This window comes from Podarcis melisellensis, assembly GCF_964234715.1.
Source record: "Podarcis melisellensis genome assembly, chromosome: 14".
Lineage (NCBI taxonomy): Eukaryota > Metazoa > Chordata > Lepidosauria > Squamata > Lacertidae > Podarcis > Podarcis melisellensis.
In genome coordinates this window covers 41,502,076-41,527,249 of record NC_138546.1, presented here as the reverse complement: position 1 = coordinate 41,527,249, position 25,174 = coordinate 41,502,076, and the positions used below count along the sequence as shown (strand labels likewise).

The following is a 25,174-nucleotide window of genomic DNA, read 5'->3' as shown; positions in this document are numbered from 1 at the left end:
CTCAAAAATCTGCAGCAGGCTTGCTACAGAAGCAGAGTAAGCTCAAAGCTTTCTTTGATTAATTACGCAGGATGTGTTCCGTTGATTAATTTAACACAGTAGGGAACAAAATTAATAGTAAATCCCATTGGAGCTAGACAAAAAACCTAATGCACTAAGGACTTCCTTTTGGAGGGTTTGGTTTGAGGATTTGACACTATTTGCCAAGGCCTAAAATTTATAAGCTGGCTATAACGCTGCTAAAATCCTAGGGGAATCCTAACTCTCCCTGAAAACTCTTATGCACATTTATTCTAAACATGCAGGTTCCAAACAAGGCACATAATAAACAACAATATTTTTTTCTGGAAAATTAGCAATTATTTAAACGTTTGTAACAAAGTGATTTCAATGCCATTTTGTAAACAGACACAAATTACAGAGAGACCAACAGCTCATTCAAACTAAATAAATACATATTCTGCTGGAAAACAGCAGGATAGAAGGTTGTCACAACTATGTGTGCAATCTGAGAGTAGTTTGAATTTAGCCCAATGGTGTTTATTTCAGGGTAGACGTGTGCAGGACTGCACTGTTATTGACATAATCATCTGTAGCAGGCAGCAGGTGGTGGCCATTATCTTGTAGTTCAAGGGTGGATGGAAGTGAATGTATGTGTGAATGAGAGTAAGGCCCCATCTGCACTAGACGTTTAAAGCAGATTCATACTGCTTCAAACAGCCATGGCTTCTCCCAAAGAACTGGGAACTGTAGTCTGCTAAGGGTGCTGAAAAGTTTTCAGGCGACCTCTATTCCCCTCTCAGAGCTACAATTCTCAGAGTGGTTTAATAACCAATCGCACTTCCCAGGGGACTATGGGAAATGTAGCTCTGGGAGGGGAATAGCAGCCTCCTAAAGGTAAAGGTGGATGGTTAAGTCCAGTCAAAGGTGACTATGGGGTTGCGGCGCTCATCTCGCTTTCAGGCCGAGGGAGCCAGTGTTTGTCCACAGACAGCTTTCCGGGTCATGTGCCCAGCATGACTAAACCGCTTCTGGCACAACGGAACAGCGTGACGGAAACCAAAGTACACTGAAATACCATTTACCTTCCCGCCACAGTGGTACCTATTTATCTACTTGCACTGGCGTGCTTTCAAACTGCTAGGTTGGCAGGATCTGGGACAGAGCAACAGGAGCTCACCCCGGCGCAGGGATTTGAACTGCCAGCCTTCTGATCGGCAAGCGCAAGAGGCTCAGTGGTTTAGATGACAGCGCCACCAGCACCCTTAACAAACTACAGTTCCCAGGATATTTTTATTTTGTGGGAGAGCCATGATTGTAACATGAACGTTGCTTTAGATGTAAGTGTCCTAAGTAAGGAAGCCTCTGAATTTTGTGTGGCTGGTATGTAGCATATCGCGCAAAAGTCTATTGCATCTATTTCTCTGGCCTATTTTCCCCCTGGCCAGCCCACCACCAACACATGCCCCACTCTCTACCCACACAAGCCGAGAAAGGTTGCCCATCCCTACTGTCAGCACGGATTCCTGGTTTTTAATCACCATCTCCCCACTCCTGGTCTTTAATTAACAAACAAACAAGCACCAGGCATGGTTAAATGATCCATTAGAGGGTTAAGTAATTTTTTACCTGGTCGGTTATAGCATCTAGTTCAATAATGCATCCCGGCCGAGCTGTTGATTGTTGGCTCACAATGTTAAAAACTTCACCGATGAGTTTCTGAAATAGAAGGGAAGTTGGGAGAGTATTTGTATTTCGAGCTAATAGCTGCAGCTGAAGTTCCACTGGTACCAATAGCATCTGGGTGACAAATAGCCACTTTGTGCCATGGACTCCAAGCCAGCGTGGGGGTTTGGCTGACCTTGCTCTAGATCATCATGGTTTTAGTTTGCGTGTGGTCTGATGTTTAGAAAATAATGCAGCCGCTACTATGAATTCTCACTCTCTTTGCAACCTGATCGTACAGATTGCACTCCCCCTTTAAGTTCTATCCTTAGCTTATGAATAAAGGTAACGGTAAAGGAACCCCTGACCATTAGGTCCAGTCATGGCCGACTTTGGGGTTGCAGAGCTCATCTCGTTTTACAGGCCGAGGGAGCTGGCGTACAGCTTCTGGGTCATGTGGCCAGCATGACTAACCAGAGCAGCGCACGGAAACGCCATTTACCTTCCCGCTGGAGCAGTACCTATTTATCTACTTGCACTTTGACATGCTGTCAAACTGCTAGGTTGGCAGGAGTAGCTTATGAATAGCTGCCCTCTAATCAGTACTTGTAATTTGACAGAAAAGTCACTGAGCAGGGACGGAGGTTACCAGCCAAAATAGTTGCCCAAGATGCCTCTGTTGTCCTCTTTGGGAAGCATATTAACAATGCTCTCCCAGGGCAGCTCCTCCTTCATTTTTTAAAAACATATATACAAAAGTTACAATACAATACATTTTCAATCAATATATCTGCCCCACAGACACCTCTGTGATGATGGTGGCATTAAAAAATCCTGTACATATATTTACAGGATAAGGGGCGGGGAGGTTCTTCTTTTTTAGCTCTTATTATATTGTGTATTTTGTGTTTGTGTACTGGAAACTGCCCTGTGATCTTAGAATGAAAGGCGGTATATAAATTTAATAAATGATAATAAAAATAAATAACAACAACTTCTTACAGAGGATCCTGGGTCACTCAGTTCATCCAAAAGTTTTCGTGCATCCACCACGGCTTGGTATAGCCTCAGGTTTTTGCCATCCGATGCCACGAAACAAGCACTCGCAGAATTGCAGTAGGTACCTAATTTAAAGGCAGGAGTCAGTTTTTGACATTTAATGTAAGCTATATGTTTTAGCAGTTATGGTTGGAGAGGCATTAAGCAGTTTCGTAATATTCCACCAATGGGACAAATTCCCTGTTTAGGGACGTTTTTAAAATTTAATGCTGTATTGTTTTTAACACTTGACTGGCAGCCGCCCAGAGTGGCTGGGGAAACTCAACCAGATGGGCGGGGTATAAATAATAAATTATTATTATTATTAAGAACATTGCTGCAGTCTCGCAACTTCTAGCTGAGTTTGAAATAAGGCTGTTTTGCAGGAAGTGCTTGTCTACGCCCTTCCAACATTTAAGAGATGAAAATGGGGAAACCGTATCCGTTGAAAGTAACACATCTACCGTATTTTTCGCCCCATAGGACGCACCGGCCCATAGGACGCACCAAGTTTTTTTTGGGGGGGAAATAAAGAAAAAAAATTTATTTCCCCCCCAGGCGCTTGTGGGGCCGGCAGCGGGGAGAAGCGCTCTTCTCCCCGCAGCCCACCTGCAGATCAGGTCCGGGGACAGAGGGAGGACACACTGCGCCTCCCAACTGTCCCTGGAGCCTGTGGGGCAGGCAGTGGGGAGAAGCGCTCTTCCCCCCGCCGCCCGCCTGCAGATCAGGTCCGGGGACAGAGGGAGGACGCGCTGCGCCTCCCAGCTGTCCCCGGAGCTTGCGGGGCAGGCAGCGGGGAGAAGCGCTCTTCTCCCCGCCGCCCGCCTGCAGATCAGGTCCGGGGACAGAGGGAGGACGCGCTGCGCCTCCCAGCTGTCCCCGGAGCTTGCGGGGCTGGCGGCCGGGAGAAGCACGCGTCTCCCCGCCGTCAGCCTCCAAACCACATCGGGAGACAGCGGGATGGCGGCGTTCCGCCTCCCCGCTGTCCCCTGACCTTGTGGCACTGGCGCTGCGGCTCTCCTGAAGCCTGGAGAGCGAGAGGGGTCGGTGTGCACCGACCCCTCTCGCTCTCCAGGCTTCAGCGAAAGCCTGCATTCGCCCCATAGGACGCACACGCATTTCCCCTTCATTTTTGGAGGGGAAAAAGTGCGTCCTATAGGGCGAAAAATACGGTAAGTTAGCCCTGTCCATTGGTCAACCTGTGTAAAACTTAGCTGGATACAACCTGATGACTCAAAGCTCGCCTTGAAGGAGAGAGGCACTATCGCCACGCCACAGACCCATTTTCTGCAGTAACTGCTTGCTATGCCGCTCAAACACCCAGGGAAATAAAACTTTCAACTAGAAGGGTTTACCTTTTCATATAACTTCCAAACTAAAATACAGAAGAGCATTCCCCCAAGGGGGAATAAAATAAGAAGAAATATTTCTGGAAGTCGGGCAAAGTCACGGCTCATAAAGGTTATCTTCTTCTTTTTAAAAAAAAAAAACACAAGTGGCTTCTGTCAAGTTTTATTGTATACAACAACAGCACTCACCGAGACAATAGCTAGGAATAAGAGTTGGGAGCCAGGCCACATTGGAGAAGGCAGAGGTATGGAGAGAATTGATACGAGCCAATTCCGATACTCCACCCGTGTACGACAAAGGTCCAATGGGGTCCACGCGCCACAGAATCAGCTCGCTGTAGATGGCGTTTGGATCGTGGAATGTAAGCGTCGCTGCGTTCCTAAACTGCTGCCTGGAAGAACCTTTCAGGTGCCTCATGGGGTCCATCATTTTGTTCAAGCCATCAGAGTCCCACGGCTGATCGGCCTCCGGGGTCCGCAGGGTGTTGTGGTGGGAAGACGTCAACAGGAGCGGGAGCACCGAGTGGCAAGCGAGGTCGTTGAGATGAAAGCGGTGCCCGCAGTACCTAAACTTGTGGGTGACTGTGTGCACCGTTGTGAAAGCAGACTTGTCCGCAAAAGAAACCGCCCACTGGTTGAGCGAGCCGTCGATGTGCTTAGAAACCATCATGACTGTGGGCACCGTGATGTTCGCATTGAAGCTGTCCTGGGAGCATCCCGGCCTCCATCCAGACAGGCTGTCGGAAATGCTAGTTCTCTTCTGGAGCAGCGCCTCGCTGATTTCTTTCGTGGACGTGGTGCAGGCGTACATCATGATGTTTTTGCTAAGGGAGCTGGCGTCGCCGGATGGAAAGGCAACGGGGATCTGAGAAGAAAATGAAACCTAGAGGAAAGGGAAGGAAATAAGGCGAATGTGTTAAGGCAAATAGTAATATTTTTATAGGAAAAGTCCCAATTTCCCCCTGCCTCAAGTATATGTCTAGCCAGTGGTGCCTCGGTTGTCAAACGTAATCCTTTCCGGAAGACCATTCGACTTCCGAAACGTTCGACAACCGAGGAGCAAAGGGCCACCTGCAGTTTCCATTGAAACACTGTACCTGAACTTGCCGAAAGATGCCTGGATTATACTCATCCAAATATTTCACGTGCCACACTAGAAAGGTGCCGTCCACGGGATGGATGGTAAAGAGCATGTCTGGGTTCTTGTTCCATTCTTTAAGGAGCAATTCAATTTTCCTATCCAACAAGACAGTGGGAAGCGGCATGGGCGAGGCAGCTGGTGAGAGGATTTTGGGGCTCCCTTCTCTTTCCCCATCTTCATGTTCTGAGGATCCCGTGCCAGTCCCCGTCTCAGACTCTCTATCTAGAGACAACTCTGGAATCATAGGTAAAATACATGAAGCAGATGCATTGGACCAGTTTGCACATCAAAGTATTTTTTTACCCTCCCAGATAAATATAACTTGTGTTTTATTTATATGTTAGACTGTCTACTGTGTATTTTAGACCAGGGTTTCCCAAACTTGTTTCCAGCTGTTGTTGGACTACAACCTCCATCATGCCTAGCTAGCAGGACCATTGGTCAGGGATGATGGGAATTGTAGTCCCAAAAATTGGCTGGAGGTCCAAGTTTGGGAAGCCCTGTTTTAGACTGCCTACTGTAAACCACTTAAATGATTTTTTGCTGTAGTAATAAGCAGTATACAGTGGTACCTCGGGTTACATATGCTTCAGGTTACAGACGCTTCAGGTTACAGACTCCGCTAACCCAAAAATAGTACCTCGTGTTAAGAACTTAGCTTCAGGGTGAGAACAGAAATCGTACTCCGGTGGCGCGGCAGCAGCAGGAGGCCCCATTAGCTAAAGTGGTGTTTCAGGTTAACAACAGTTTCAGATTAAGTACGGACCCCTGGAACAAATTAAGTACTTAACCTGAGGTACTACTGTACAAATAAAACAACTGTGTACACACCAACAGTATGCAAATAAAAGAGGAGTAGGGAACCTGTGCCCCTCCAGATGCTGCTAGACTCCAGATGTCTTCTATGCCACTTGAAGACCTCTAGGTCATGAGCAACTAGAAGGTCTAATAAAAAGCAGCAACTGCAGTCAGCCCAGGCCAACGGACAGGGACACCCAAACCATGAGTGGTAAGGCAAACCCTGCTGCTAGTCGCTGATACTGAGAAGAAGAAGAAGAAGAAGAAGAAGAAGAAGAAGAAGAAGAAGAAGAAGAAGAAGAGGGGGGGGAGGAGGAGGAGTAGTTTGGATTTGATATTCCGCTTTATCACTACCCGAAGGAGTCTCAAAGCGGCTCACAATCTCTTTTCCCTTCCTCCGCCACAACAAACACTCTGTGAGGTGAGTGGGGCTGAGAGGCTTCAGAAAAGTGTGACTGGCCCAAGGTCACCTAGCAGCTGCATGTGGAGGAGCGGGGAAGCGAACCCGGTTCACCAGATTATGAGTCCACCACTCTTAACCACTACACCACACTGGTTCTCCTGAGGTAGATGGGTCAGTGGCCTGACTCAGTATAAGACAGCTTCCGGTGCTCCTTGGCAACATTTTGTGGTCCCCTAGTTCCTTCCCTTACCAACTATGAGCTGGGGATAGTGAACAGTTGCAGAACGACCTGGTCTAGCTGCTCATGTGCTGCCACCTACAAATTAGGAAGTCTTTCTCTTTTAGAGGAAAATATTCTGTGTAGACTGTACCAAACTACCCTTCTGACAATGAAACAGCATGCATGAGGCACAGTACAGTGGAACCTAGGTTCTCGAACGCTTTGGAACTCAAACATTTCGGCTCCCGAACGCCAAAAACCCAGAACTAAGTGTTCTGGTTTTCGAACGTTTTTCAGAAGCCGAACGTCCGATGCGGCTGTCGGTTACTGTGTCCGGGGCGCCTGCACCAATCAGAAGCCGTGACTTGGTTTTCAAACGTCGAATGGACTTCCAGAACGTATTAAGTTCGAGAACCAAAGTACCACTGTACATCATTTTGAAAGGAAGAGTCTTTGTTACATCTCTCAAGTCATTTACAAGAATTGCTATAGGATGCTAACAGAAACATCCCACAAGTTGTGGTGATGACTACCAGTTTGGACAGTTTTAAAAGAGGATTGGACAAATTTACCCACCCCCATTCTAAATACTCATCAAATGCAGACATCAAGGAAAAGGAAGCCATGCTACTAACCGTGATCAAGTTTCATCAGCAAACCTCTCTCCCTCTCCCTCTCTCTCTCTTCCTCTCCTTCCTCCTCGTCAGCATCTTCTTCTGCTTGTTTCATCTGTTGATCTGTAAGCTCGCGTAGGTGTTGCATAAAAATTTCAGTCGAGGATGTAAAATGGAATTCTTTGTTATTTAGCCAATGAACCACAAAACCTTCGTTTCCTTCATCCAAGTGAAAAGCCGTCTTGAGCAAAGCTGGCGGAATGTCTGGGGAAACAAAACCATTTTCCCCCAAAGGAAAGAAGTCTAAGATATTTAAGAGATGATTTATATTTCTGCAGGAAAGTGGTCTTGCATAAATGACTCTAAAGTTGAGGAATAGAAGATGTGTGCTATGTAAGATGGAACTAAACCATAGCATGGAGGGTCATTCAAGAACTGTGGGCTTGCCAGCTCTCTCTCAGCTTCATTTTCAGTTTGCAATTCAATAGGTAAAAGGTAAAGGTAAAGGACCCCTGACAGTTAAATCCAGTCACAAACGACTATGGGGTTGCGGCGCTCATCTCGCTTTCCTGGCTGAGGGAGCCAACGTTTGTCCGCAGACAGTTTTTCTGGGTCATGTGGTCAGCATGATCAAGCCGCTTCTGGTGAAACCAGAGCAGTGCACAGAAACGCCGTTTATCTTCCCGCCAGAGTGGTAACTATTTTTCTACTTGCACTTTGACGTGCTTTTGAACTGCTAGGTTGGCAGGAGCAGGGACCGAGCAACGGGAGCTCACCCCCTCGCGGGGATTCAAACCGCTGACCTTCTGATCGGCAAGCCCTGGGCTCTGTGGTTTAGTCCACAGTGCCACCTGCGTACCTTTTAATGTAATAGGTAAATATAGCTAATAATTGGTAAATAAATAATTGTTTTATTTGCATCTGCTCTCTAAACCAGAATCTGGAAATCCTCTTCTAATGTATGAATTCCTATTCTGGTCTGGAGGGCAAATACAAGCCAGAGTTTGCCAGAAAACTATGTGATGGGGAGCCGAGGAACAATGCAAGCCTCCATCCAGAAGAATCAACTGAATAGCGCAATATTTCAGGACCCATCCTACTCCTGTATTGTCATTTGTTTCAGCTGTTTTTAATTCTGGATTTTAAATTGTTGCAATCCACACCAGAACCAGCTGGCGAAGGACTGGTAATAATGCATAATAATAATAATAATGATGATGATGATGTTAACACAGAAATAACTGCACAAATGTAAACTGCACAAAGAGTCCCTTAAATAAGCCTTGTTTCTAATGTGCGCCACAGAAAGGAAATCCAAATATACATATGACAAAACATTTAGAACAGGCCAAGATAACATTTGTTAATGTGGGGGGGAAAGTGCTTCCCAAGAAGTACAATTAACAATGTCACCATAAACACTGTTTTCTTTAAACATGCACAAGCCTCAGGCAAGGAGCCCAAAGCAAGGAAAACACACATCATCTTTCTTGGCATTTTCACACAGGACAATAGGGATGAAATAATTAATCTAATTCTGTCTAAGCCCACTTTGCTCCATTTCCACATTTAATTTATATAACTTATTTTTAGCTCTCCTCAGCCAACCCTCAAACTTACAATCTAGCAGACACAACACATAAGGAAAATGAATATTTTTTTGGGGGGGGTGCGCACTTGTTACTTTAAGCTGAGAGCCACACCTCAACTTTCAGGTAAGTGTGCTAAATGAAGGACAGATGAACTCCAAATCACACATTAGTCAAGCATGGGGTAAATTCCAACTTGCACATTAGTTTAGGATAGCCTTTTCCAACCTGGTGAGCATCTCCAAGGCCAAGTTCCAGGATTCCATCCCTACACCACTCAGCATGGCCATGCTGGCTGGGGCTGAGGGGAGTTGAGAGTCCAACATGGGTAGGCAACCTAAGGCCTGGGGGCTGGATCCGGCCCAATCGCCTTCTCAATCCGGCCTGCGGACGGTCCGGGAATCAGCATGTTTTTAAATGAGTCGAATGCGTGCTTTTATTTAAAATACATCTCTGGGTTATTTGTGGGGAATCAGAATTCATTATTTCCCCCAAAAAACATAGTCTAGGGATAGTGGACTGACCCCCTGCTGAAAAAGTTTGCTGACCCCTGGTCCAATAGGTAAAAGGTAAAGGACCCCTGGACAGTTAAGTCCAGTCAAAGGTGACTATGGGGTTGCGGCGCTCATCTTGCTTTCAGGCTGAGGGATCCGGCGTTTGTCCACAGATAGCTTTCTGGGTCATGTGTCCAGCATGACTAAACCGCATCTGGCGCAACAGGACACTGTGACGGAAACCAGAGCACACGGAAACACCATTTACCTTCCCGCTGCAGTGGTGCCTATTTATCTACTTACAGTGGTGTGCTTTCGAACTGCTAGGTTGGCAGGAGCTGGGACAGAGCAATGGGAGCTCACTCCGTCGCGGGGATTTGAACCACCAACCTTCTGATTGGCAAGTGCAAGAGACTCAGTGGTTTAGACCACATTCCCACCTGCGTCCAGAGAGTCCAATAACCTCTGGGCAGCTCCACATTGGCGACACCTAGTGAAGGCTGGCCTAGGAGGTGTAGATCAGGTGAGTTTGCATTAGAATTTGGAAAGATTCCATTCCTCAAGGTCTCCCTAGGACAACCTGTGGACCAAGTTCCCAGGGAATGAATTGCTTCTCTTCTTACCTGTGTTCGGGTTGATGCTTGCAGTTATGTGGAAATGGCAGAGCGCGTTAGCGTGGTGGGAAATGTGCCGCTGAACCTCGTGTGTTCCCAGCTGATCAGGGAGATCCTCAGTGTGAGTGATCAGTACGGAGGACCTTCGCTGACCCTTTCGCATGTTTTTCAAGTGATGAATTGTCTGAAGCAGGAGAGAGAGGGCAGGGGAGAGAGGGAGAGGGTGAAAAAGAGAGAGAGGGGGCGAAAGAGAGAGAGAGAGAGAGAAAGCGCAAGCATAAGGCTGGCCTATTATGAGGAGAACTCAACCATGGAAAACACAAATAGTTTCTCTTTCTAAAATTGGGCAGAACTAACAATAAATCATTTCCTCTTCTAGTAGAAGAAACCTTTAAAAGCTTGGTACATGACTAATTTTTATTTAATTTTATATATACATATACATATACATACATACACACACACACACATATATATATATATAATCATATGGTATTGAAATTAGGCCTTTAGTGTGCTGGCACCTACTTCAGAACTACTTTCAGATACATAATGTCTTTAGAGTGTGATTTCATTGTATTAGCAGCTATAAATGACCTACAATGAGGTCAAAAGGCAGCATATAGATTGTTATTTTTTGGTAAGTAAATAAATTTAAACGTATGCTAAAAATAGAATGCAGTCATTGGGCTTTCCCCTTTAGGGACTTGTCTGCACTGTGCACTTAAAACAGTAGCATACCACTCAGGGTATCCCCCAAAGAATACTGAGAAGTGTAGTTTGCCAAGAGTGCTGAGAGTGGCCAGGAGTTCCCCATTCCCCTCACAGAGCTATAATAATAATAATAATAATACCCCGCCCATGTGGCTGAGTTTCTCCAGCCACTCTGGGCGGCTTCCAATCAAGTGTTAAAAACAATACAGCATTAAATATTAAAAACTTCCCTAAACAGGGCTGCCTTCAGATGTCTTTTAAAGAGAAGATAGCTGCTTATTTCCTTCACATCTGAAGGGAGGGCGTTCTACAGGGCGGGCGCCACTACTGAGAAGGCCCTCTGTCTGGTTCCCTGTAACCTCACTTCTCGCGATGAGGGAACCGCCAGAAGGCCCTCGGAGGAGGACCTCAGTGTCTGGGCAGAACGATGGGGGTGGAGATGGTCCTTCAGGTATACAGGACTTTAAGGGCTTTAAAGGTCAGCACCAACACTTTGAATTGTGCTCGGAAACGTACCAATGCAGATCCCTCAGGACTGGTGTTATGTGGTCCCGGCGGCCACTCCCAGTCACCAGTCTAGCTGCCGCATTCTGGATTAATTGCAGTTTCCGGGTCACCTTTAAAGGTAGCTCCACGTAGAGCTCATTGCTGTAGTCCAAGCGGGAGATAACTAGAGCATGCACCACTCTGGCGAGACAGTCCGTGGGCAGGTAGGGTCTCAGCCTGCATACCAGATGGAGCTGGTAGACAGCTGCCCTGGACACAGAATTAACTTGCGCCTCCATGGACAGCTGAGTCCAAAATGACTCCCAGGCTGTGCACCTGGTCCTTCAGGGGCACAGTTACCCCATTCAAGACCAATTCGCAGAGTGGTTTACCATCCAATCCCTTTTCCCAGGGAACTCTGAGTATCATAGCTCTAGGAGGAGGACAAGGGCTTCCTAACAACTCTCAACACCCTTAGCAAACTGCACTTCTCAGGATTCTTTAAAGTGGCTTGATGCTGCTTTAAATGTATAGTGCAGATGGGGCCTGAGATTCACATTCAGTTGTGTACTGATTTCTACTTTACAGGCCAACATGAACAGGCAGGAGTAACTTTGTTGTTCTTTTGGGAGTGGGATGAAGGTATGCAGAAGCATTGCTTCGTCTCACAGCCACATATTTGTTGACTTTAACAGACCTAGCTCTCCAATGCTTTTACGGAAGGAGTTGGCAAACTTTTCCAGCCCTAGGAATCATACTTCGTCATAGGCAGCCTTGCAGGGGCCACATGGCACTGGGGGCGGGGCCAGAGCCAAAGTGGGCGGAGCAACAGATGTAGCCATTGCACAGTAGGCTACATTCCAAGCATCCAGGCAAGGAGCAGATATCATCACAGTTCAGTGACATAATCTCAGGCAAGCAAAAGCACTTAGAATTATAGAGTTGGAAGAGACCACAAGGGCCATCGAGTCCAACCCCCTGCCAAGCAGGAAACACCATCAGAGCACTCGTGACATATGGTTGTCTAGCCTCTGCTTAAAGACCTCCAAAGAAGGAGACTCCACCACACTCCTTGGCAGCAAATTCCACTGTCAAACAGCTCTTACTGTCAGGAAGTTCTTCCTAATGTTTAGGTGGAAACTTCTTTCTTGTAGTTTGGATCCATTGCTCTGTGTCCGCTTCTCTGGAGCAGCAGAAAACAACCTTTCTCCCTCCTCTATGTGACATCCTTTGATATATTTGAACATGGCTATCATATCACCCCTTAACCTCCTCTTCTCCAGGCTAAACATGCCCAGCTCCCTTAGCTGTTCCTCATAAGGCATCGTTTCCAGGCCTTTGACCATTTTGGTTGCCCTCCTCTGGACACGTTCCAGTTTGTCAGTCTCCTTCTTGAACTGTGGTGCCCAGAACTGGACACAGTACTCCAGGTGAGGTCTGACCAGAGCAGAATACAGTGGCACTATTACTTCCCTTGAGGAAGGAACAGAGCACAGATGGGGAGGGGGCTTGGCCTGAGGAGAGTCCCGAGGGCCAGGCAGCGAGCCCTGCAGTGCCTGCATTTTGTGGGGAAAGGATGTTCCAGTCAAAATATAAAATTCCACGTTTGCTAGGTGAGCAAAGGGTTAAGACACATGGAATTCCCTGGAAATTCCTAGAAGGCACTCTTGTGAGGTCATAGCCTCCGCTTACCCTGGTGGAAAGGGTAACAATAGGAAGATAATCCTTATCACTTCCTCCCACCTGGTTCTCATCATGCAACTACTGTATAGGAAGTGAATGCAGGGTCTACGTGCTCCTGAGCGCAGGCACCATCTTTGATCTAAACCAGGGATGTCCAATTCCCAAAAGACTGCAATCTACTCCCAGGGGAAAAAATCTACCCATTTGGGAGGGAGTTCAGAGTTGCTGAGCTTTTTTTAGGGAGGGGGCAGGTCAAAGTTGTTGATAAGGATCCCACGATCGACCACGATCATCCGGGGATCGACCTGTTGATCGCGGTCGACCGGTTGGACACCCCTGATCTAAACCATGTACTTTGTAATTTAGAAGTATATTTTGCCTGATATTTTTCATTTAAAAAAAAAATATTTGCTGTTCTGTTTTATCGTATCAGCGATGTATACTGTGTTACAGTCGAACACATGGTAATAAGAAGAAAAGGAAAGAAAAAGCATAAATATAAAATATACGTATGTGAATTCTAAAGCTCAAGACATAAAAATGAGACTTGGGAAACGGGCTGTTTAGCTCGCCGTACCTCTAAAGCGTGCTGGATGTTGTCCTTGTGCCTTCCGGAACGGGAGAAGCTGCTGCTGCTGCTAATGCTGGAAGTGCTGGTCTCGCAAATCTGCTCCCCCAGAAGGCTGTCTTCGGGTAACAAGGTCTCTGCCCACAGCCGGCAAATGCCATCAAGGCAGGAAGTAAGCAGCACGTTGCAAACAGACCCCCTAAAGGCGATGCAAAAAGGGATATTGGCACTTGTAGCTTAAAGGTTCACAGAATTGGGGGAAGTACTGAGTGTAAGATGGATGTTTGAAACAAGACATGGGGCCTGTAGCAAAAGGTTTCAGCATAGCCCTCCCCTCCTAAAAGTTGCTCTCCCCACCCACACTGTTAAATCTACATTCCCTGGTTACTGAGCATGCACAATCCTTATTGGACATGGGGCTGGTTTCTGGGTTCCTCTGAGCATGCCATCACCTTTCTTGCTCCTGACCACTGGTCCTGTTAGCTAGGGATGATGGGAGTTGTAGTCCCAAAACATTTGGAAGGTGAAGTTTGCCTATGCCTGCCTTAGAGGCTCCAATCCTGTCAGCATTCATCAGCTGTGTTTGCTATTAGGAGTGATGCTTCATAATAGTGTCCCAGTGTCCCAATCGTGCTTAGATCTAACCAACGATAAATTATTGCAAAAATGCAAAGAACAGTGGAGCTCATTTCATTCCTTTCTTCTCCCTTTCAGTCCAAACTACCACTCTCTACCCGCCCCCCGAAAAAACAAAACCCAAGAACAGCAGCCAATTCAGGGAAAGCTACTTCTAAAACTGATGGAAGTTTTCCAAAGCAGTCTCTGGTGCTACATGAGGACCAGCCGTTAACAAATATACACAGCTTCAGTACTCTTACTTGTGAAGCCATAAAAGTAAATTTAAAAAAAAAGTAAAGTCGCTTTTTTTAAAAAATGCAACCAGGCTTTCACAAGTCCCTTGCATCTAGCTAAGGATGCAATCCTTGCACTCTTCCTCATGAGTAAACCTCACTGAGCCAAGTGAGACTTATTTCTGAGTAAACATGAATAGGATCTGTAAGGAAGCTCATTGGGCCCTGACCTGGGACTCTCTGCATTACCTGCCTACCCTTTCTATACAAGATATAGTGGAACCTCGGTTTTCAAATGTAATCCATTCTGGAAGACCGTTCAACTTCCAAAACATTCAAAAACCAAGGATCAATGGGCTGGCTGCAAAGTCAATGGTGGGGGGGAGGAAAAACTCGCCTCGGAAGCCGTTCGACTTCTGGGACGTGTTCAAAAACGGAAGCAATTACTTCCGGGTTTTTGGCATTTGGGTTCCGAATTGTTCAGCTTCCTAGACACTCAAAAACCGAGGTTCCACTGTAATTCCATTGCACAGATTCCCTAATTTATAGCATGCAAACTGTAAAATTAATGTGTGACGGGTGCCTATGTTTTTGCACTCAGGTTTGAACCTTTTTTTAGAGGCGGGGAAGGAGGAGCGATTTCAAACCTGGGCATAAACTTGCTTGTGTTTCTCCACGAAAATCCCGTCACCGATCGAGGATGTGCCAGATACACAAAGGCGAAATGAACCGGTGTGGAGGTCCTTTTCTGTTCCTCACTCTCTTGGGGGAGAAGAGAGGATTTCCAACCAGTCATCGGATACCAGACTTTTAAGAGACAATCATCCTAGACAAACCAACACATAGCAAATTGACAGTGTACGTGCATAAATACAGTTGTGGGTTTTTTAAAAAAACAGCTGCAGGAAATTAGATTAGGGCTGTAGTGATGTGGGAAGGAGGAAGGGCCCTAGCTCAGTTGATGTTCTTGCATGTAGAAGGTAAGTAAAGGTAAAGGTAAAGGTGCCCCTGCCCGTACGGGCCAGTCTTGACAGACTCTGGGGTTGTGCGCCCATCTCACTTAAGAGGCCAGGGGCCAGCGCTGTCCGGAGACACTTCCGGGTCACGTGGCCAGCGTGACAAAGCTGCATCTGGCGAGCCAGAGCCGCACACGGAAACGCCGTTTACCTTCCCGCTGGTAAGCGGTCCCTATTTATCTACTTGCACCCGGAGGTGCTTTCGAACTGCTAGGTTGGCAGGCGCTGGGACCGAGCAGCGGGAGCGCACCCCGCAGCAGGGATTCGAACCGCCGACCTTTCGATCGGCAAGTCCTAGGCGCTGAGGCTTTAACCCACAGCGCCACCTGCGTCCCATGTAGAAGGTACCAGGTTCAATTACTAGGGTCTGCAGATAGGACTAGGAGAAACTTGCCTGAAACCCTCAAGAGCTCCTTCCCGTCAGTGTAAATATTGCTTCCTACATGGTGGGCACAGCTCAATGCTTCTCCCCCATACTGTTGTCTCAATTGAGATCCAACACCAAAATGACAATTAGCCACACAGAAGAAACAAAATATAAATAATATCACCAGTTCTGCCTTGGTTTTGCAGCAGACAAAATGGTCTTCTGAAGACCATTGTTTACGTTACTATTATCGTTACCTATGGAATATACCGTCTTTCCCCGAAAGTAAGACATCCCCCCCAAATAAGACCTACTTCCAGTTTTGCCTCTCGCTGTAATATAAGGCATCCCCCGAAAATAAGACCTCCCCGATAATAAGGGCTCTCCTGAATATAAGGCCCCCGAAGCTACCATAAGGCACCTGACTCTCCTGGACCGTAGCGGCGGGTGCCGCAGCGCAGCTCACTGATTGGCCGCAGCGCAGCCGGAGCTGTTCAGGCAGTGCAAGGTCTCTTTAAATCAGAGAGCCCGCGCCACCGCAAGGAAAAGCTGCCGCCTGCCGCTCGCTCTGCCCTGGCAGAGTCTGGCTGACTCGCAATTAGACAATAAATGTGTACCGTATTCTTCTTCATGGAAAAATAAGACATCCCCTGAAAATAAGACCTAGCGCAACTTTGGGAGCAAAAATTAATATAAGACACTGTCTTATTTTCGGGGAATCAGGGTACTTTAACAAGTGAACTATCCACAGTAGTGTGTTTGCCAATGTTGCACTTAAAAGGGTTTGGATAACTAATATAAGGTGATGAAGACACTACATGAAACGTTAATCACTTAACTATTTGTTTGGGCGAGATTGAAACCACAGATTACATTGTTCAACACAAGAGGCACAAGGGATCGGTGGCCTTTCTCAACTCTCTTTTTTTCTATTCATGAAGAACCAATAAACCTTGAAGGATCAACGAGAGACAATGAGAATGGGCCTCACTAGACATTGTCTTAACCTGAGTCAGACCAAAGGTCCATCTTGCTCAGCAATTTACACCAGGGTGGCCAAAATGAATATATATAAGGCTACTGGGCGGTGCTTGCTGAGACTGATGGGAGTTGTAGTTCAGCCATGTTTGGAAGGGCAACATTCCCCACCCCTGGTCAATACTGACAGGCCAGTGGCTCTCTGGGGTTCTGGTTAAAAGTCTCTCCCAGTGCTTTCTAGATATGCCAGGGATTGCATCTAGAGGTGCAAACTGCTGTTATAAGAATTCTAAGGTCCCAAATATAAACGTTCGTAAATTTACAAGGCGAACATAAATAAACCATGTGTCTAAAATAGTATGGGAGAACAATCCTGAAGTCATTTTGACTCTCCCAGTGGCCTCAAATATTTCTCTGCAAGGAGGAAGGAAATGGGAAAGCCTCTCCATTGCCTTTTGTCTTAAGTGCATTACTTGTGTGGGTGAATAGGGTGAGCCTGTGAGCTGGATTCAGGAATTAAAGAATTTACCATCCCAAAAGAATGGCCAGTCTGGCCAGGTAAGGCTATCATGTGACCATTATCAGTATCCTGCCAGAAAGGATTTGTGCTGTAGCCTGACCCCTGTGATGTATTTCTGCTGTAGACCTGCCTCCTTCTGTGATGTATGTATGACGTTTTGGGAGGTGGTCTCTGGCTATAGGGTGGTCAACTTCAAAAGTCTATATAAGGGCTTGCGCACCACTGTTCTTGGTCCCTCCTGCCTCCTGCGTATGGGGGGGAGCTACCTGTTGCAACAGTTAATAACAGGCTTACTAGCTGCTTTGTTTCTCAATATTCTCTGGTTGGCCTCTGTTATTTTCTCCTTCCGATAGGGAACCTACTTAAGGACTCTATACAGGCTCTTAGATACCCCATAAGGGAAAAGGAGCAGTTTTTCTTACAACAGTTTTATAACACTGTGGAAGACTGAAGTTGAGTTTAGGAGCTTCTGCGAATAAAAGCAGACTGATCTACCGCCCTTCCTGTGAAAAAAGCAGGCTGATCTACTAGTAGAGAGAGTGTTCCTGGAGCCCAGAGCCCATTGGCTCCCATCCTTGGCCAGGCTCTGACCTCATAACCAGCTGTGGAATCCTGGGGAATGTTTTGTTTCCTATCCCAACCCACAGCTATATCCTCCCTCTCCCTTCTCTAACACCCGACTGACTCCTTAACAACACTAACTCTAACTCTAATTCCTCCCCTTGGGTTCCCACTTGCCAATCACTTCAGACTCATTTAACCCTTTCCTTATGACCCGGCATGATGCCACCTAGGAGGGCAAACGCCACAATAAAACACAAAGAAAGGTTTCTAGGTGCACAAAAAGGTTTTTAAAAAGACGCCTAGAGGCGGCAAATGTGGGTGAGCACCCAGGCGGAGAGAGAAGGTGGTTCCATAATACAATGAAGGAGAGGGCAAAAAAACTTTAAAAGAACATCCAACCCACTGGAACATTTGACCAAATGATGGACCACTAGTCAGCCAACTCCTGTTTGGTGGGTTTAAAGGAGGTGCCAGAAACTGGACCACAGTCATGGCCTGCCTTATTTCCTTCGATACTCCAGAGGGGTGCAAAGTTGGGAGGATTTGGGGAAACTCTAAGTGGATCCAGCTGCCTGAGCCTTCTGCTTGGGGGTAAATGCAGGGGTGGGTCAGGCACTTGGCAGCTGCCTGAGGGGCCTGGCAGAGAGAGCGTTCCTGGAGCCCAGAGCCCATTGGCTCCAGTCCTTGGCCAGGCTCTGACCTCACAACCAGCTGTGGAATCCTGGGGAATGTTTTGTTTCCTAGGAGACCAGGTGAGTTCTTTGAAAGGATCCCTGGGTCAGTTGAAAGCCCAGTCAGTTGGATCAGTTAGCAGCCATTTAGATCACTTCTTCTGTTCTTGTCTTGTCTTGAAAGCTGTTCAGATGGACTGACTGACTTTCTGGACATCTTCGGTTTTCTACGCCTATGGAACAATGTCCCGCTGGTTGTGCAGAAGGTAAAGTCATAGGAAAGAGGGGAGACCTCCTGAAGATTCGTGCCCCCACCACATGCCCAGTTTTTAAAGATGGGATTTAGAAAGGTCAGACAAACTTGGTTATCTGACTTTTCTAAATCCCTTCTAAATCCCATGCTGGGTGTTACATGAGTCAGCAATTTTCCCAGGGAGTTTTCTGATGAATTTTGAGTTCCCTTTTTTGTCACCATCCAAATTGCAGCAGAATTACCACCCCCACCCCAAATATCCAGGAGAATGCCCACCCCACCCCCAATCATAATGCCTACAAACAGGATGGGGAATTCTGGGAGATCATTTTTCACTCAACCCTAAAATACACACCCACCTGCTGTAGGGCTCCCACCTGCACCCTTGGGTGCTTTCTTCCTCAGCTACATTTCCAGCATCTTGAATTAGTTTCCCAAGTCCCATCAGCCCCAGACAGCAGGTCCAGGGGGACAGGGAGAGGGGGAGGAGGGGAGTTGGAGTCCCACAGAAACATCTAGAGGGCACCAGGCTTGGGGAGGCTTGATGTAGAAGACATCAGGGTAATTTAGCATGATATAGAAAACAGGAGTTTATTTTGGCCCTGATCAGGTGAAGCCAGAATTAGTTACTTGCTGTCCAATGTGGAAAATGGATCAAATGGTCTTGCTAGTCATCCTCAGGAGAGCAGCCCTGGGGATCAGCTCTGCAGTCTTTGAAAAATGAGAAATGGGTTATGAAACATGCCTGATGAAATGGTGTACGGTCTAGTTATCTCCTGCTTGGACTACTGCAAGGCACTCTACGTGGGGCTACCTTTGAAGGTGACCCAGAAACTACAACTAATCCAGAATGCAGCAGATAGCCTGGTGACTGGGGGTGCCTGCTGGGACCATATAATACCGGTCCTGAAAGACCTACATTGGCTCCCGGTACGTTTCCGAGCACAATTCAAAGTGTTGGTGCTGACCTTTAAAGCCCTAAATGGCCTCAGTCCTGTATACCTGAGGGAGCGTCTCCACCCCCATCGTTCTGCCCAGACGCTGAGGTCCAGCGCCGAGGGCCTTCTGGCGGTTCCCTCATTGTGAGAAGCCAAGTTACAGGGAACCAGGCAGAGGGCTTTCTCGGTAGTGGCACCTGCCCTGTGGAACGCCCTCCCATCAGATCTCAAAGAAATAAACAACTATCTGACATTTAGAAGACATCTGAAGGCAGCCCTGTTTAGGGAAGTATTTAATGTTTGATGTTTTATCGCATTTTCAATATTCTGTTGGGAAACCCAGCCACATGGGTGGGGGTATAAATAATAAATTATTATTAAAATGAAACACATTTACACTAGATAGACTATTAACGTCTGTATGGAGTTTAAGCATGATCATGAGTCAGTGACAATGAGTTCTTTATGAACTACTTTTAATATAACATGCCACCCGCGTAGTGTGTAGTTTGGCCCCAAGAATGAGTTCGCTATGAAGGTTTTATTTCTTCTAACATTTAAAAGGCTGCTGGCTCTTAAAGGCTAGAAAAACAAGAGTGAGGGGAGCAGGCAACCTCCATTGCACTGACCCACATAAATAGCAAGTCACAACTATGCTGCCTAAGCGAAATCACACTTATTCTGGGGTAGAGATGGGGGGAGAAGAGAAGAATTTCAGCCTACTCCAACTCCCATGAGCCTCAGCCAGCAGAGCCAATGGTCAGGGGTGCTGGGAGCTGTAGTTCACCAATCTGGAGGGCTGCAGGTTCCCTAGTCTTAGAAGTAGCCAGAATAGAACACACTCCAAGTTGCTGTTTGTTAACAGTTATAATGTTCAGTTATGATCTGTATACAGGTACAAGCAAATAAATTCTCCAGCAAAACATACATCAAGTGAAAATGGGGAAGAGCATCTCTAGAAATAGAACATAAATATCTCTCAGCCACCTTTTAGTTAACGGCCAGCCTGCTTAGTGCACACACAGAACCGACACAATGTCTGGCAATAGAAAAGCCATTTTGAAGTCGTAAACCACAAATCATAGATTTACATCCACAACTGATCTGGGACAAATAGCACCTTAGGGATCGCTTTAGCTGCCTGCCCGCTCCCCCAAAAAACAAATTAATTTTGCAGCTAAGGTTAGGAATTGCTGAGAAGATGGAAGCTAAGGTCATTATGTTGATCATATGAAATGATTATTAGATTGCACTTGCCAAAGAGATATTTAGTGCTCTTTGATGCATCAAGTCACTTTCTTCTGAAACACAGATGCTCAGGGGTCTAGTGTCCCCCACCCTTTAATCCATCTTCCTGCCCCATCTTCTGCATTCCATATTCAGGCCCCAAGCCCACTGAAAATATATATATATATATATATATATATATATACACACACACACACACACACACACACACACCCCACAGGGTATAAATAATAAATAATAAATATTGTTATGATGATGATGATGATGATGATGTTTCCCATGCATTTTCCTTGTACGGCATTCCGTTTGATTATATCAATTTTTATTGCCTTTTCTTCAAAATTAAGGGAGTTCTTAGCTCAGTGGAACAGCAGGTGTGTTGCATGCACAAGGGCCCCAATCCCTGGCATTTCCAGTTAAAGGAGATCAGGCAGCAGATTGGGAGAGACCTCTGCCCTGAGGAGCTTCCAGATTTAGCTGTACCCAAATCAATGTCATTCAATTTTAAGTTGGAAGTGGAATAGCAACTCTGCTTCCAGACTTCTAACACACTGTGACCAAGGGGGCAGTGTTGGAGGAAAGGTAGTTTTCATTGGGACAGTTGTGTATGTGTTGCAAGTCCACCCCGCACCCTGCATACACAATTTAGAGGGGGAAGAAAATAGCCACAGCTACATGGGCAATGATACACGGAAAGGGAATGGTTAAAGTGAAAGAGGTGACTGCTTGAGGAGAAAAACAGACAATACAGACGGAACTGACTAGAGCAGGACTTTCCAAGCTTGGGTCTTCAGTTGTTTGGGGACTACAGTTCCCATCATCCTTGACCACTGATCCTGCTAGCTGGGGATGTTGGGAGTTGTAGTCCAAAAACAGCTGGAGACCCAAGTTTGGAAAACTCTGGTCTAGACCAGCCTTTCTCAAGCTTGGGTCCCCAGATGTTGTTGAACTACAACTCCCATCACCCCTAGCTAGCAAGGCCAGAGCTCAAGGATGATGGGAGTTATAGTCCAACAACATCTGGGGACCCACAGGTTGAGAACCGCTGGTCTAGAGCAATCTATACTGGCCAAAACAAACAAGCAGAAGAAAACATGAGAAAATGTTTTGTCCAAAACATGATGTAGAAGTGAGTCAACATCAGAAATAGGCAAACTCAGCCCTCCAGATGTTTTGGGACTACAATTCCCATCACCCCTGGCCACTGGTCCTGTTAGCTAGGGATGATGGGAGTTGAAGTCCCAAAACATCTGGAGGGCCAAGTTTGCCTATGCCTGGTCAATGGCATGTGGCTATTCCACAATATTTGCTCGTGTGAAAGCAGCTTAAGACCCTAGGGAATGGTTGCCAATCAGAGCAGATGGGCTAGAGAAGGGTAGCCAACCTGTGGCTCACCAGATTTTGCTGGCCGACAATTCCCGTAATCTCTGACCACTTGCCACTCTGGCTGGGGATGATGGAATCCAGTGGCGTAGCGTGGGTTGTCAGCACCCGGGGCAAGGCAAGTAATTTGCGTCCCCTAACCCGTGGATTTGCGCCCCCTAACCCATGGATTTGCGCCCCCTAACCCTAACCCCCAGATGTTGCGCCCGGTGCAGCCGGCCCCCCCTGCACCCCCCACGCTACGCCACTGATGGAATCTGGAGTCCAGCAACACTTGGAAGGGCACAGGATAGTCAACCCTGAGCCAGATGGACAAACGATTTGACAGCATAAGGCAACTCCTTATAGCTTTGCAAAATTTTCCCTTGAATAACAGCAACTTGCTGAGGAGCAAGACGCAATAACATTTCCACCCTTCCTTTTCACCTCTCTTGAAACGCTTTCCTATAATGCTTCTTCCTGATCATTTTCCTGCACCCCTTTTGTGAGCACCCTGACAACTGGAGAATACAGAGCTTTACCTACAAGCACTGTCCCTACTCTTCCTCTCTCTTGGTTTTCCATTCATTACATTCTCACCAGGGAAGATGTGATTTGGCTACAGCATACCTGGTTCCCAAGGTTTAGCTCCCCTCTTCTAATAGTCCCTGATCTTAGCCAAAATGCCGAGAAACAATTACACTTTTTATATTGGGAACATGGTTTAGGAATGAAGTTAGGATAATAAATTATCAGAAGAGATTGCAGAGCTCTCAAAGTACTATCTAAAAGTAATAAATCCTAAAGGATTAATTTTTTTTTGGCGGGGATGGAGAGAAAGGACAATACAATCATCTCTGCACAATTAAACAAACAATATGTTTTAGCCAGACACAGTGCTGTGATCACCAATCTAAACCAAACTGAGCCACAATGCAAGAACTAAAATGGCAACCGTCTCTGGCACAGGCAGAAAATGGCTTCCAAGACCATCTGCTTCAGTTACTTAGTCACAGACCTCTGGCGCTGCACACAATGGGGCAAAACAGATGGAGATCGATGGAAATGAGCCTTTGACAACCTCCTGCTACATCACTTACTACTAACAAAATTCTGAATTACATGTAATATTGAGAACATAAGAGGTGGCCAGCAGTCCACTTTGTCCAGCACAAAGTCTCACAGTGGCCAACAGCTGCCTATGAGAAGCCTACTAAGGGAACCGTTTTGTCTTAATGGACATGTCTAATGTAGGCCTATTAGACCCTATTAGTGGGTCGACTCTGTATAGGCCCCATCTGCACTATACACATAAAGAAGTGCCATACCACCCTAAGTGCTCATGGCTTCCCTCAGAGCCCAAGATGCTGGACAAAACACCCGCCTCAGGCAGCAGAACTGCGAGAGGCCAAACTATGCCAAATTCTCATTTTGCCTCAGGTGTCGAGCCTTGTAAGGAGACCCCCTATCCCCCCCCCCCACGAGCTACAATTTCCAGACTGGATTAACAATCAACCCCTCTTTCCAGGAAACTCTGGGAACTACCGTATTTTTTGCTCTATAAGACTCACTTTTTCCCTCCTAAAAAGTAAGGGGAAATGTGTGTGCGTCTTATGGAGCGAATGCAGGCTGCGCAGCTATCCCAGAAGCCAGAACAGCAAGAGGGATTGCTGCTTTCACTGCACAGCGATCCCTCTTGCTGTTCTGGCCTCTGGGATTCAGAATCTTTTTTTTTTCTTGTTTTCCTCCTCCAAAAACTAGGTGCGTCTTGGTGTCTGGTGTGTCTTATAGAGTGAAAAATACGGTAACTCCATGCGGGATGTCCTAACATCACCTTTAAAAAAACTACAGCTCCCAGAAACCTTTTGGGGAAACCGTGACTGTTTAAAGATGCACGATGCTGCTTCAAGGGTATGGTGCAGATAGGGACTTAACTGAATACAAATAGAATTGCAACTATATAATAACTCATGAATTAATAATAATAAATAATAATAATAATAATTTATTTATATCCCGCCTTCCCCAGCCGAAACCGGGCTCAGAGTGGCTAACAACAATAAAAGTAACACAGTTTACATAAAATCACAATCAATTAATTGAAATACATTCTAAAATAATTCATTCTAAAATCAATTCAGAATCAAATGCTCATTAATTGTATCAGGGTGTACTTAAGTACAAGGGAAGTTAGAAAGCTCAGTGTCATCTACCGGCAGATAACTGGATTTGCAGTAGATCAGGAAGCAAAGGGCTTTTAGAATCCCGGATCTGTGTAGTAACTTAACCAATATAAAGGCACAGCTTATCCAGGTCAGCTAGTGTATGGCTTGTGGATGCTGTAAGCAACTGGATCTGACAAGTCACTGGCCGTTATTTGGTTCCCGTCGGTAGTCCTCACTGTTCTAATAAAAATCAAAAGCCAGCCCCACAAACCTGAAGTCTGCATTTAAGACATCCAACTGAAGCAAATTATTTAATCCTTGAGGGTGGGTGTGGGGACCCTGCTAAGACAGAATCACATCGAAGGACAACAAAAGACAAGAAGCTAAAAATAAAATGAAAATCCAGGGATCCAAAGCTTGGAATTGAAAATTCTTTTAATCGAGATTAAATCACCCAACATGGAGAGAATGGTGAGGTGTGGGACACAGGAGACCACAGTTCAAATCCTACTTAGTCATGAAGGTCACTAGGTGACCTCAGGTCAGAAGAATGATTTAAACTGGTATCCACCCCAAGCTTTTCAGACACCTGTAGTCAATACTTGGACTATGGAACCCGCTTAAGTATGGGTTTTTAAAAAAATATTTTAATGGCACACATGCAACTTCATCTCCACCCTTTCCTATTCCACTCTCTTTCTCAGCAAGGTCCCGAGGTCAGTGTCAGAAGGGAAAATACGATTTGCACCCAGAAGATCCTAAGTTCATCTCCCTGGCATCTCAAATCAAAATGATCAGGAGCAGATATGCCATGTATATTAAACAGATAAATAAATGAAAAGGCAAAGGCCTGAGACAAAGGAGA

The 25,174-nt window shown here is 46.2% G+C and overlaps 1 protein-coding gene across 10 annotated transcripts in view; it reads right to left on the bottom strand.

The window, feature by feature from the left end:
- DMXL2 (Dmx like 2) overlaps positions 1–25,174 on the bottom strand; it is a 109,178-nt gene that overhangs the window by 57,894 nt on the left and 26,110 nt on the right. For 9 of the 10 annotated variants that reach the window (XM_081888317.1, XM_081888314.1, XM_081888316.1 and 6 more), the window contains exons 7-14: positions 14,875–15,053; positions 13,386–13,575; positions 9,935–10,109; positions 7,250–7,492; positions 5,150–5,427; positions 4,242–4,935; positions 2,668–2,789; positions 1,630–1,719 (exon numbers count right to left, since the gene is read on the bottom strand). In XM_081888317.1, coding sequence (XP_081744443.1) covers positions 1,630–1,719; positions 2,668–2,789; positions 4,242–4,935; positions 5,150–5,427; positions 7,250–7,492; positions 9,935–10,109; positions 13,386–13,575; positions 14,875–15,053 — 1,971 coding nt within the window. Of the gene's footprint in view, positions 1–1,629; positions 1,720–2,667; positions 2,790–4,241; positions 4,936–5,149; positions 5,428–7,249; positions 7,493–9,934; positions 10,110–13,385; positions 13,576–14,874; positions 15,054–17,117; positions 17,175–25,174 lie in introns of those variants that run through there. The other variant, XM_081888315.1, reaches the window with a different exon arrangement.